We start from the raw sequence: 15,000 nt of genomic DNA, 5'->3' as shown, positions 1-15,000 counted from the left end.
TCGCGTCAATCCTCCTCTGATACTGTCATTCTAAACCTCCTCGAGCTTCCACTATTCTCCTTTCCACTTTGGCTGTCTTAGTATAGCCCGGCGTTCGTTGTCTGTTCTTTTTTTGTAATGTTTGCTATATTTGTTGTTTAACCACATGAGTAGGTAGCTCGCAAGCAAATCATGAAGGTCGGATTTGTGAATTGATTTAGGCTATATCAGTCACCGCGGGAGCGTGCGCCAGCAGGGGGAAAGTTGGCCTGTCTAAACAGAGGCACGGCTACTGTAGCCTAGTTTTGAAAAGAATCAATGGATGGGCGATCGCTGAGGAGTTTAAAACTGTTGAGATTTGAAACTTGCTCTCGTCGAGAGCAACGCTAAAAGACCCGAGGAAGTCGACAGCATTTCCATGCGTCTGCAGCGTCTTCCTAAGTTCCAAAAACTCTTTTCAGGGTCATGCTTATCGAGCCTCGACACCCCCGACAAACAAAACAACATTAGTATTGAAATATTTGTATATGCATGTCCTTTCTATCGTCCAGTCTGCGTACCCCTGCCTAACTATTTTTCCTGGGACTTTTGCATGGCATACGAAGTGTGCTCGCACAATCTATTTAAGCCTATTCCACGCATACCGCATGAGTCATTATCGTTCTCTGCTCGCATTGCCAATTGAAAACAAAAACCGCTAACTTCCATAGTCTAACATCAGCAATATATTCTGACTCGTGGTCATCGGGAAGCCACTATCAGGGAGACTTCTTGGACTTCATGCAGACTTGGGGTGTCTGGTCTTCCCACTGCCGGCAATCTGAAGGCTTTACGTCACGCGGTCAGGTGAAGAAGAGTAGCTTCCTCCGTGATCAAACTCAAAATCAAATAGTATGCAGCAGCTTCTAATGCGAGAGAGAGAGAGAGAGAGAGAGAGAGAGAGAGGGAGAGAGTTTGGGGGGGGTGGAGAGCGAGAGAGAGGAGAAGAGAGAGAGATGGAGAGGGAGAGAAAGAAAGAGAGAGAGAGAGAGAGAGATAGAGAGAGATAGAGAGAGAGAGAGAGAGAGAGAGAGAGAGAGAGAGAGAGAGAGAGAGAGAGAGAGAGAGAGAGAGAGAGAGAGAGAGAGAGAGAGAGAGAGAGTGAGAAGCCTGCACCTGGAAGTGTGTGTGTGTGTGTGTGTGTGTGTGTGTGTGTGTGTGTGTCATGCTCTTTTGCTCTATGATGTTGAAATGACTGATTTGGGTTTTGGTGGAAAATGACCAAGTAACAAGGTGAATATTTGCTGCAATAGGCTATATTAGTATTGAAATAACGATAGCCATTGTAGGTTATTTATTATTTTACACCACAATATTGACTAAAATGACTAAAATTTGAAATGTTGACTAAAATGGCTAAAATGACTAAAATTTGAAATGTTGACTAAAATGACTAAAATGACTAAAATTTGACTATGACTAAAATTGATTTTCGTCATTTTTACTAAGACTAAGACTAAATTGGGAAGGCAATGACTAAAATATGACTAAGACTAAAATTGATTTTCGTCATTGTGACTAAGACTAAGACTAAATCAAAAAAAGCTGACGAAATTAACACTGCTGCGAAGAAACTTTTTTTGTTCAGCTTTTTTGAAACGTGTATCTAGTCAGTGTGGTCAGCACTAGAGAAGGCAGGAAGCTGAAATCCGAGTCTTTGGTGGCATCCATTAGTTTAGGCGAATGAAAGTGAAGTGAAAGCGTGAAACCTAAGTTGCAATCTCCCATTGTCATTGTGACACAGCACTCCACAGCACATAGTGCTCACTGGATGCAACAAAATTGCATGTATGCCTCACTTGTGCAAGGGGAGCCCCAAGCGGCGCCCCACCAACCTTGCAGATCAGGAGTCGAACCGATAACTTTTGAGCTACAAGTCTGACCACCTAAGCGCTGCCCAAATTGTTAAAACTAGTGGCCTACTATTCCCGTCCCCAAACAACACAAACTCTTCAAACTCCGCTTTTATAAGTTCAAACATCAAACTCCTCTTGGTCCGCAGAACTTTGACTTTATTAAGTTAACTGAACTTAAACAGGACCAGTTCAGTCAATTTCAATATGCTGTTGTATTGATCACGCTACTCTTGACTTGTCAGTACCTGGTGATGCCACATTTTTCGGCTAAGCCCTTTCCAAGATATGAGCTATTCTAATGGGGGCAGTGTTTGTTTACATTTTTTTTAAATAACATAGGCCTCCTCCAAATATTTTCCCAAAAGGTACTGCTGTTTGCTAGTTGTCTGCTGATGTTGTATAACCTTTCGGATGTTTTTGGGAATAATAATAAATAAAAAAAATTGAAATGTAAATAAAGCACTGCCCCCATTACAATGACCAAGATCTCGGAAAAGGCTGAAGAAGAAAAAAAAAAAAAACTCAGGTACTGACAAGTCCAGGGTAGTGTGAGCATTACAACTGCATGTTGAAATTGACTGAACTGGTCCTTTAACCTAACTTGGTTTTGCTACTAAATTCAGCCAGCCTGGTATCCTACTTGGCCTAGGGTCCGCAGTCTCGCGCGACTCTGACTGTTTCCAGCATGCTCATAATCATATTGCTCATATTGGTGCCACTTACTGCAATGCTCAGCGGTTCCCAAACGTTTTCTTCCGGGACCCTCTTTTGGACCTAAGAATATTTTCACAACCCCCACTCCCTATATTCCAAACGTCAAACATTATTTTTGTGTTAATATTGCTAAATTCTAATTTGATATTCGCAAGAAAAGTAAAAACATGTATGGGCTTTTTTAGTGAAAGTCCATTTTGTCTCCGACGCCACCCCTGCAGTATCTCCACAACCCCCCTAGCAGTCCCGACCCCCAGGTTGGGAACCACTGCTGTAAGCAGGTGATGGTTGTGTATGTCTAACTCAACTTCCATGGGGCTTTCCCTTTTCCCTTTCACTGACATCTGTAGTCGTCCAGCCACAATGTGCTTAGCGTATTTATTCAGTATTGCCCTACTGTATTTGTCACTTAAGCAGGTAATGCTGAGAGAGAGTGAGACCGAGAGAGAGACAGACAGAGAGAGAGACAGACCGAGAGAGAGACAGACCGACAGACAGACAGACAGACAGAGAGACAGACAGAGAGACAGACAGAGAGACAGACAGAGAGACAGACAGAGAGAGAGACAGAGAGAGAGACAGAGAGAGAGACAGACAGAGAGACAGACAGAGAGACAGACAGTAAATGTAACTACCTTGACAATAAATGTAACTAACTTGTGACTAACTCAAGTAAATGCATGTCAATGTACAGTAACAGTAATGGCAGTGGTTATTTCCAGTGAGGCTGCCACGCTGCTTGCTGCTTCTCCTTTCTGACTTCACCACCCGCCGCCGCCGCTGCTGTGTGTGGTGTGGTAGCCCTGCTCTCTCTCAGCTCTGTGATCTCTCCATGTATTTATACCACGTCCCTCCTTTCCCTCATGAGACCGCTCACTGCTATTGCTACTTCTGTTTTCTCTCTTTCTTTCTCTTTTCCTCTTTCTCTCTCCTGCTCTCTCGCTCTTTTTCCTCGTAGTACGCTCTTGCTTAGTCACAGGTCTGCCCACGCACTCACACCCTCACTCCCTCACTCTCTCCACTCATACATACTCATGTATTCCTATTTCCTACACACTCACACACACATGCAGAAGCCGCACGCACGCACGCACGCACGCACGCTCTCTCTCTCTCTCTCTCTCTCTCTCTCTCTCTCTCTCTCTCTCTCTCTCTCTCTCTCTCTCTCTCTGACATAAGTGCATAGACCTTTGCTCTCCTCTTTCCCACCCCATCAGTCAGTCTATTCTGGGCTTTCTCTCCGACAGCCTTGTGTGTGTAGTTAAGCTAATAGTATGTACAGTCTAACATACATAAACACACCGATACAAAAACACACAACATACAGTTAAGCTAATTGAGGCTGGCCTCTCTCTCAATACTAGTCATGTGTTTGAAGCCCCTTAGTCACACACACACACACACACACACACACACACACACACACACACACACACACACACACACACACACACACACACACACACACACACACACACAATCGCACACACGCACACACATCCACAGCACACACATCCACAGCACACACATCCACAGCACACACATACAGGTCAGCTAATAGAGGTAGCCTCACTCAGTTTCAGTCATGTGTTTAAGAAAAACCCAGTGTCACGAACGCACGCACGCACGCGCGCGCACACACACACACACACACACACACACACAGTGTAAGTTTCGCACATACTCTCTCAATCGCTCAAATGTATATGGGTGGGAGACGTGACGCCTTGTTTTTTCGTAACATTGGTTAAAAACCTACAAAACTGTTATTTTTCCTTTAAAAAACAAATGTCAATGAAAGATGTGATACATTATGTTTCATATTAGTCTTAGATGAGAAGAAACATTTTGGTTAAGATTCATGTAAAGGTTTATATGTCAAATATCCTGCGGTGTGACTGTAACACTAATGAAACCTGGAATATAACATTAACCAACAACATTTTGAATAATGTATGAAGCATTTGGCATGATTGCATAATTATTAACTTTATATTAAGATATGTGAATGTGAAAAACTGAAGACAGTAATATTAACTACAAGTTCAATTTCGTAACACAAATTGCGTCCTGTGGGGTGACATGTATGTCAATGTTTGTGAACGGGCAGTTGCAAGGCCAACTACAAGGGTCTTAAAGACTGGCTCCTAACCAGTCAGTACCTCAGTTATTGGGGAGTGCTGTGGAAGCTTAAGGTGACTATTAACCTCTTAATATGTCTTCATATTGCAATGTTTCTGTCACGCAATGCTTAGGTTCATTTTATGGTGTCCTGTGGTGTGACTACTCTTATAGAAGGAAATAAAAGTTTTTTTATAAATGAAAACATATATTAAGATTAAACACAATATCATTATCAAGTTAGCATGAGCTCAGATGTCAGTCATGTATACAAAAAGGATTAAAATTGTCATAATGCAGTGAATTTCCTGTGGTGCAACTTCATTTTCCTGCAGTGTGACATGCCTATGCAATGTGTTGATGGAGGACACATTTTCCCAAAAATGGCAAAAATTAGGCGAAATTCCACGGACCCCAATTTTTTCAATCAATTTTTTCAACCACCCATATATACATATATATATATATACACACTAAAAACACTATACACACTGCAACGCTGACATTGTATACTGTACAAAAAATAAACACACTCACCTCACACGTACACACATAAACGCGCACACACGCGCACACACGTGCACACACACACACACACACACACACAGACACACACACACACACACACACACACACATACACACATACACACATACACACACACACACACACACACACACACACACACACATTACACGGTTAGTCACAGTTGCCTTGTAGTACAGTACGCTGTATGGTGAAATAGTCTGGAAAATACATCAGTGAGCGGAAAAGGAATAACATATGCTCTCTCTCTCTCTCTCTCTCTCTCTCTCTCTCTCTCTCTCTCTCTCTCTCTCTCTCTCTCTCTCTCTCTCTCTCTCTCTCTCTCTCTCTCTCTCTCTCTCTCTCTCTCTCTCTCTCTCTCTCTCTCTCATGCTGTGTTCTAAGGTTTTTATTGCCCAGTCGGTTGTAGTCCCTCCTCCACAATCCATAGCTTAAGCTTAGTGATATTGCAGAAATCAATAAAGGCTGTTCATGCTACAGTTCTGCTTGCATGCGTGTGTGTGCGTGCGTGCGTGTGGGAAATCCCTGAGCCTATAAATAAAGTTTTGAATCGCAGGGCCAGTGGTGTGGTCAGGCCTCTCTGACTGGCTGATAAGGTTTCACTTTCTTTCTGTCTGTCTGTCTGTCTGCCTGCCTGTCTGTCTGTCTGTCTGTCTGTCTGTCTGTCTGTCTGTCTGCCTGCCTGCCTGCCTGCCTGTCTGTCTGTCTGTCTGTCTGCCTGCCTGTCGTTCTGTCTGTCTTTCTGTCTCTCTCTCTCTCTCTCTCTCTCTCTTTTCTCTCTCTCTCTCTCTTTTCTATCTCTGTTTCTGTCTCTGCTTCTCTCTCCCTTTCTGTTTCTCTTATGACACATTACACATCTCATTACAATGGCAACGTTTCGATCACCCTGGCATGGAGGATGATTGAAACGCTGCTGTTTTAAATAGAGTTTATTTTTTGGACGTACCTTTGTCTGACACCTGCAACAACAAGTGGTTTTGGATGTGCGCACCCTATCCAAAACGAGCTTACTGTGCATCACCCTCCATCATCTCCATCATGTCATGTAATGAACTAAATAGTGTAGGAGCCAGGTCATTTCCCAGTTGTACCCCCCTCATAATCCCCCATAGTCCCTCTATCTCTCATCATTCTGTATCATCAACCTATCTGAATTAACTCTTAAAGGTGCACTGTGCCGGGAATGGTCAAAACAGGTACTGCAACTATGCTGCTCATTGAAACTGGGTTGCCTATTGCCAAATTTGATCTTTTTATGAAAGTTAAGTAAGTAATAAACTAATATTTTCTAGTATGGCCCAAGTTCAGTCGTTTTTGGAGCTAAAAATTCAAAATGGCGGACCATGGAGAAAATCCACCATTTCATGTATGAAAAGTGCAATTTTCCCAGTCATAATGAATACTTTGAATATGATGGTGGTGTATGAACTTTTAATGTGCAGAATAAAAAGATCATTTCAGAATTGTTACAATGTTACGGTGTATACTATGTTTATCTTTGTTTATGTGTGTTAGTTGACTCGGGGCAGACCGTTTTGGGATTAATCTCCATTGACTGAAGCGTAATTAGCTGATTGTGGGTCGCCTGAGGTCCAGTCCAAGGCTGTGTGTGTTTTGACCGTCTGCCTGTCTGTCTGCCTGCACATTAACCACTGTTTGAATAGAGTGGTGATATGTGGTGTCTGTGTGTGTGTGTCTGTGTGTGTGTGTCTGTGTGTGTGTCTGTGTGTGTGTCCGTGTGTGTGTGTCTGTGTGTGTGTGTCTGTGTGTGTGTGTCTGGGTTAATGATAGAACGATATATATATCGGTCTGATATCGAGCCGATATTTGCATTTTTTAAGTGTGTCGTAATGGCCGATACGCGTGTGGTTTTGGCCGATACGCAATATTTATTATTTTATGTCATTCAGGGTTTTTTTTTTTTTTTAAAGCACCAAGACACGTTATTTTTTTATTACTTGATTGTTAGACATTACTTGATTGTTAGAGTGGGTGTTTAAATGTTACAAGTTCCTCCTCAATTTGATAATGTTAAAGGAATGTTTATTTTTAGCTTGAGACATGGAATATTTGTCATTTTTTAACCTTTTTTTTAACCCATATCGGCCCCAAATATCGGGTATCGGAAATCTGGTATCGGCTAAGGGTGATGAAAAAAAAAACGGTATCGCATCGCCCATTAAAAAACCTGTATCGGTTGACCCCTAGTCTGGGTGTGTGTCTGTGTCTCTGTCTGTGTCTCTGTCTGTCTCTCTGTCTGTCTCTCTGTCTGTCTCTCTGCCTGTGTCTGTGTGTCTGTGTGTCTGTGTGTCTGTGTGTCTGTGTGTAGAGTTAATCTGACCCCATAGCACTCATCGCTGTGCCAAATGCGCTCTCACTCACTCTCTCCACATTGGGCACTGAGGACACCTAGTGGTAGACTTGGAGCAGTGCAACTTTGAGTCTGCAGTATATCTTCCTATTGCTGTATAACATTTTCAGGTTTTCTGGAACCCATAACCCACTGCTGTCGTAAAATATATTTTCATCAAGACACATTGGAAACATGTCTTTTTGTTACAGACTCTTGCAGAACCCATAAACCCAGATCTATTGTCACATTCAAATAGTGCCATGCACTGCTGTCCTAAGGTATATTTCCATTGAGGCACATTTTGCGTTTATGCGAAATGGCGCGTGAAATGATTTTGCATGAAATTATTCGCTTCTGTTAGGATCGTAAATTACGCGTTATTGGCATCAATTATTGTTGTCAGTTAGTGAGAAATGCGTAAAATACGTAATCGTCTGTCGTGTGCATGTGTATAAGTGAAACCTCTCTTCTCTCTAGCTGCAAAACCTCTCCTCTCTCCTCCTCTCTCATCTTTCCTCTCTCCTCACTCGTCTCTCCTCTTTCTCTTCTTACCTCTCTCCTCTCTCCACTCTCCTCTCTTCTTACCTCTCTCCTCTCTCTCTCCTCACTCCTCTCTCCTCTCTCCTCTTTCCCTTCTCTTTTCACTCCTCTCTCTCCTCTCTCCTCACTCCTCACTCCTCTCTCCTCTTTCTCTTCTCTTTTCACTCCTCTCTCCTCTCCTCTCCTCTCCTCTCTCCTCTCTCCTCTCTCCTCTCTCCTCACTCCTCACTCCTCACTCCTTTCTCCTCTTTCTCCTGTGCAGTTGGAAGGCTGGAGGAGAGGGAAGCGGAGCTCAAGAGGGAGTACAACGCACTCCACCAGAGACACACAGAGGTAGGCGTGTGCACGTGTGAGTGCGTGCGCGCGTGTGTGTGTGAGTGCATGCACGTGTGCGTGCGTGTGAGTGTTCCCCAAATAATCTGTTTGATATCTGTATGGGTTTCACATTGATTTAGTCCAAAACAAACAGCATTCAACATTTAAAAAAAAAACAAAAAAACAGTCAGTAAAAAGTGGAATGAGATTGGATAGAGACGGGAATGATTTTGTTTCGCCCTTGAGAGATGATTAACAGCTCAGTGTTTCCCATACATTGAGGAAACTATGGCGCACCGCCATAGTTTTTAAATTTGGCCGCCATAGTTTATTAAAATGTTTTTAAAAAAAAAATTATTTACTTTTCAACTTTTTTTTTTTTTAAACGATTTCCGTTTTTTATAAACGATTTGAAAAACGATTACCTTCGCATTTTCCTCCTGGAGTGAATACATCCTACAGACAAAAAAAAACATGAGTGCATGAAAGACAGAGGAATCAAAAGCCTAGTCAAGTTGTTGCAGTTAACTTGGGTTTGGGAGCAATAAAAAAACCTTCAGAGAAGGGAAAGTTGGGATGAGTTTACTGACACTCCCAAGGCTTTTTCATTGCATAGACTCCTGCATGAGGGACAAATGAAAAGTGTGTTGCAAATATAAATGATTCACTGTGCTGCATTTTTTGAAAATATAAATGACAATGTACTACTATACATGTCATGGGTAAAATCGTATGTAATTTCTCAAAATATAAATGGCTGAAATGTAGGCCTATAGTTTCTCCATGCGCCAATGTCATTCTTTACTCATTGTTTCGCCTTTTTGCATTTACGCCCGTGAATTTCCACGCACCCCCCCCCCTCCCCCAAAAAAAAGGCTCGCGTGAAATGCCCCCCCTTCCCCCAACAAAAAAAACCCCGGCTGCCCCCATAGTTTCCAAAATTTCTGTGGGAAACACTGCAGCTACATGGTGATGTTTTTGATAGAGGCAGAATGATTTTGAAAGTTAATCTTGTTCCTCCCAATATATCTGTTTGTTTTCTTCAAATGACCCATGGCTACATGGTCGAGTTTCTCCCTCTATAGTTTTATATTTTTTCATTTTATATATGTTTATGTTTTCAGATGATCCACAGCTACATGGAGCATCTTGAACGAACCAAAAACATGCACCACCAGGCCATTGAGCCGGCAGAGTCAGGACCGGTGACCAGAACACGGTAAGACGTTATTTGTTTTACATCAATTAGCTCAGTGATTCTTAACCTGTGGTGTGGGCACCCCCTGGAGGTGCGCCAGAGATTGCAGGAGTCCACAGGATTTTGTTGAGTGTTGAGTGGGACCAAAGTTCTGCTTGCCAGTTGTCAACATTATAATTAGGCCAGATCAAAACCAAATTAAAACTTGTTATGGTCCCCATTTAAAGTCATGAAGGCATTGATTAATGTCTGAAGCAAGAACCATTGTAATTAACCACTTAAATCATTTTCAGTGAGTATAGTATACATGTGTAGAAGTTTGGGTTGGGGATGCACGGCTTGTTTTGGGCACAGGTGTGGGGGTGCTTTCAGAAAAAAAGATAACATTGACTTAGCTAACAAAGCGATTTGCAGTTACTTTCTGGGTATTGGTCACAGTCCCTGGAACAGTACGGTTCCTCATTAGATACAATGGACTAACTGGTGTAACAGCTATGTAATATCATGTGCTAGTGTTGTACTATTTACACCATACATTTACTTCTACTTTTACATTGGCTACTTTTGGTTGAAGGTACTGGATATTCTGTAAGTGTAGAAGTAGTATAATAAGTTTAAAAGACAACAGGAGCACCACTTTTCCTGTTTTTACTCAGAGAAAGCCAAGTAAAACATGACTTTGGCACCTCGGCCATTCCTGGCATAATGACTTCACAACAGCACCCTCGGGGCATCAGCCTCATTAGTTATTCCTGTCTTTTTAATTGGTATTTTTTGACCTTTGCTGGTTGCCTTCCGTAGCACAGAGACAATGACCGCAAGCACGAACACAACACAGCACAGCACAGCACAGCACAGCACAGCACAGCACAGCACAGCACAGCACAGCACAGCACAGCACAGCACAGCACAGCACAGCACAGCACAGCACAGCACAGCACAGCACAGCACAGAACAGCACAGAACAGCACAGCCAATGACCACTTCAGTGGGAATGGAAATAGCAGCCTGAAATTAAAGATGGCCACCTCCTCACTCTCCCGTTTATTGGTTACAGCTGAGTGTTAAATCATCACATCGGTCAGCGCAGCACTGAGCAATGCGTCTGCCACTTCTCATCCTGGCTGCCGGTCAAGTATTGGGCCTGTTTACAGGACGGTGTGAAATGGGATTTAATAATAAAACTGATGTCACCAGGGTAATTTATCTTTGATATTGTTATGACTGGAAAGTAGTTGTATCATTACCACACTAAGTATTTTTTGTCTCGGGTCGTCTCAAGAGCTGGAAGTGGGATGGTCTCGTGTCAAATACAGAGAGATATCCTGCTCCACAAAGCCTGTGGTCCAGTATTGCATTACATTACATTACACTTATCTGAAGCTTCATCCAAAGCGACTTACAGATGTTGGTGACAGTCCCTTGAGCAATGTGGCGGTTAGGTGCCTTGCTCAGGGCCAAGTTGGAGGTGCTGGTAAGGGTGGGATTTGAGCCTGCAACCTTCTGATCTAAAGACCGGCACTTTAACCATTGAGCCATGGCTGCCACATTGCTGCAAAAAAGAACCCTTTCCAGAGTTGGAGTTTTACTGGCAGAGGGCATTCTGTTTCAAACCACTAACGCAAATGCAATTCTCTGTGGTGACAGTAGAGGGCGCTGTAAAACAGTAAGTCAGCCTGGTTGCAGTGTAATCAACTACAAATGCAGAGAAAGGTAGAGTAAGTTAACCTGGTTACAGTACTCTGGTTAAGGTATAATCGGCCTTGTTACAGTATGTTACAGTAAGTCACCCTGGTTATGGTATAGTCACTGTATAGATGTCCTGTTTACAGTGTAGCCCTTAAAGGGGATGTCATGGGTGCCTTCCACCCTCTTCAGTGAATCAGTTTACAAACAAGGTCAAATTGACAACTTGACATTACGTTTAAGTGTGATTCTGGATCTGGTTAAAGGTGGTTAGCATTTGATCTACACAGCCAAGCCAGTCCAGTGTACCTTCACCTTCAGTCTTCCTTGATCAATAGTATTGATTGGTCAGAGAGTGTTGACTGTTGCCTGTGTAGCCCAAAGCCTCTTTCATCTTTGAGCAAGGTCTATGTGAACTTCAGTCGGATTTTCCGCGCAAACACGCGCACACGCACACACGTACTGTAGACGTGTGCATGTTAGTCCTCAAAGAGATGAAAACACTGCTGCCAGAGCACAGCTTGATGTGAAGTTTGGATTCAAAGTCAGCCGAAGAGCAGATTTGCATTCAGGAGGTGTCCATGCTCGGGAAAGGGCAGGTTATATAACAGCCTTTATGGGGGTGCCGACCCTATTAGCTGACTGCAGCGTGTGCGTGCATGTGTGCGTGCGTGCGTGCGTGCGTGTGCAGACTCTATTTTCTCGCTGCAGTATCTCAGCCCCAGCTGATGTGTCCCTTCCCAAGACAGTGTCCTAATGCACTTGTTTCATTCTACAATAATGTTTGCTGTATATTGTTAAAATTCAGCATCCAGATCTAACGGTGATGTGCACACCACTGACGCCAATGCAAATTTAAAGACATTGGGTAGCACTTTCTTTCTTTTCTTCATGCGCTAATTGTTGTATTTTGCTGGATTATGTAATGCTCTTCAACATGCATGTCCTCCATGCGTTTTTGATGTACTTGCAGTAGGTGTACCATATGTGTGCATTCATTGCTACATGGATTGTGTGCAGTCTACATACGTGTATTGTGTGCTCTCATTTCTTCTGCTTGTTTTTGAATGCTACACGCGGTACGTGTTTGTGTGCAGTTCCATGTATGTGTATTGCATGCTCTGATTTGGATGCTGCTGTCTGCCCACGGCTGTGTGATGTCTGCTGAGTGGAGAATATAGGTCAAGAAACATCTTCTGCTCAGAGCAGTGGATAAGCTGGAGAAAGAGAGAGAGAGGCAGAGAGAGGGAGGCAGGGAGTGAGAGAGGCAGAGGGAGAGCTGGATAAGCTAGAGAGCGAGAGAGGGGCAGAGAGAGGTGGAGAGGTAGTCATGTACTGTGTGTGTGATCGAGAGAGGCAGCACAGCAGAGAGGGTGATGCAAAGAAAAGAGCAGAGGGAGCAAGAGAAGGAGAGAGGGAGACGGAGGGAGATGGAGAGAGAGAGATTGTGTGGGAACCTCTGCTGTATGCCAATGTAAATGGCAGACATGCAGAGATTGGCGAAGGGTGTGAAATGTGTGACACAGAGTGAGAAAGAGATTGTAAGGCTTAGACCGAGGGAAGTGGAGCAAATCTGTCCGAATTCACTAACTCACTCACTGAAAGAGAAAGATGGAGAAATATGGAGTGGATTCTGGAAGGGGTGGTTTAATGAAGCGAGGGCAAGCGGTGAACATGTGTAGTGACACAGACAAGCAGAGATGGAGGGGCAATGCTGAGGGAGAAGATGAGAAGGGGAACGAGAATGGCGAAACAGAGCCAAGAGAAGATTTGTGCATGCGTGTATGTGTGCGAGTGTGAGCCTGAGCTCTGCCAGACTGTTTCCTTATCTCTCTCTCTGAGTGAGTGCGAGTGTGAAAATCCTCTGGGCTCCTCTAATGAAGTGGAGAGAAAGTGACAGCAGGAGCAGAGTCCTGCAGAGGGAGACTGGGCTACTCTGACGAGCACAACGGCAGAGTGATGGAGGACCTGAAACAGAAGAGCTATATAACACATTTCAGAGATTGAGAGATTAAAAAATAAGAATTTGGTACAACCAGGCTTTAAAAAGATTGACCACTTTGGGCGTTTTAGTTGGATAAAATAATTATCCCATCACATGTTTTAATGGACAAAAATACTTTGGTAATTTCAGTTAAACATTTGGCCATTTCAAGGCGCAGACAGTCCAAGGGATGCTGTCAGAGTGATGCAGGCAGGCTTAGTAATGTAGCAGAGCAATGTTATGTCAACACGGTTATCAAGCCTATGAAATGTTTCATGTCTTTGCAGGCATTAAATTATGAGAGCAGTAGGCAGGCCAGCAAAACTAGTGTATATGGGGCAGTGTTAGGTCATTTCAGCCATAGAATTACATGTGGGTCTGTTGGCTACTTTAAACATGTGCTAGCTGTAGACCGTTAGCAGGTTTCGAAGTATTTTAGTAGTGTATTCATAAGTGTATACTTAAATATATATTTAAACTTTGTTCCAATAGAAAAGTGAAGAACGAGACAGGAAACGAGTGGAGAGAGAGATGGGGAAGGATCGGCACTTGAACTGGGCCGGAATCAAACCCGGGTCGCTGGCGTAGCAGCCAAGTGCCCTACCCTTACAATTATCAGGCTTTGACACTGCAACAGGCATAGACTATGGTGGAGTGAGAGCCCTCCAATGAGAATTGCACAAGGTTATCATGATCCTGTGTGTGCGTTTCTGTGCACCTTTCACATCTAGAGTCACTTATCTTCTTAAAATGTCAATCGATGAGGATGGGTGCGTGTATGCGTGTCTGCGTGTGTGTGTTCTGCCAGCTGCTCAGGCCAGTAGCAGTAGCAGTAGTTTGTTTACTAATGACATGGCTGCTGTTGCTGTGGCCAACTGTCTGGATGGGAAGCGGATGTGTGGATGTGGAGTCTGTTGGGCGATGAGAATTTGACAGACCCATCTGCTGAATTAGAGGATTACTGGATTACTCTTGACAGTTGGCAGGGTTTCACACTGATGAGTGACTGACTGACTGACTGACTGACTACACTGACTTGGTCTCAATCCGCTGTCAGACTGAATTGGGACTGTATCATAAATGCCTACTAGTTCTACTACTACTAAAAGCTTAGTGGACCTCTGTTTGGGGACAGATCCCACTAATTAATGCTTGGCTGAATGGCACTAGCTTGGTCTCAGTCCACTGCCCAGGGCTGTGTTTCCCAAAAAACTCCTAAGTGGTACTTAAGCCCAAGAAGTACAAGTACGTATGTTCGCCCTAGGCAATCAGAAATGGGTCTCGCATCATCACTAAAATGTTATACATAAACTTTGTGGAAGTATTTTACTTGCCTATGCAAGAAAAAAATTGTATGTAGGCCAATAGAATGATTAAGCTTATATGTACAGTATGGGTGGTTGACGTGACGCCTTGTTTTTTCGGAACATTGGTTAAAAACCTACAAAACTTATTATTTTTCCCTTAAAAAACAAATGTCAATGAAAGAAGATGTGGTACATTATGTTTCATATTAGTCTTAAATGAGAAGAAACATTTTTGTTAAGAGTTATGTAAAGGTTTATATGTCAAATATCCTGTGGTGTAACTGTAACATTAAGGAAACCTGGAATATAATTAGAGGTGCTCCGATTGCTCGGCTGCCGATCATGACCGGCCGATAATGGCC

General features: G+C 43.3%; 1 protein-coding gene across 2 annotated transcripts in view; it reads left to right on the top strand.

Moving 5' to 3' along the window:
- spag9b (sperm associated antigen 9b) overlaps window positions 1-15,000 on the top strand; it is a 101,770-nt gene that overhangs the window by 33,427 nt on the left and 53,343 nt on the right. For both annotated transcript variants that reach the window (XM_063221806.1, XM_063221804.1), the window contains exons 3-4: window positions 8,411-8,481; window positions 9,588-9,682. In XM_063221806.1, the coding sequence (XP_063077876.1) occupies window positions 8,411-8,481; window positions 9,588-9,682 (166 nt within the window). The remainder of the gene's footprint in view (window positions 1-8,410; window positions 8,482-9,587; window positions 9,683-15,000) is intronic.

The sequence above is a fragment of the Engraulis encrasicolus genome, chromosome 17 (assembly GCF_034702125.1).
Source record: "Engraulis encrasicolus isolate BLACKSEA-1 chromosome 17, IST_EnEncr_1.0, whole genome shotgun sequence".
Taxonomy (NCBI): domain Eukaryota; kingdom Metazoa; phylum Chordata; class Actinopteri; order Clupeiformes; family Engraulidae; genus Engraulis; species Engraulis encrasicolus.
This window is presented reverse-complemented; position numbering and strand designations above follow the sequence as displayed.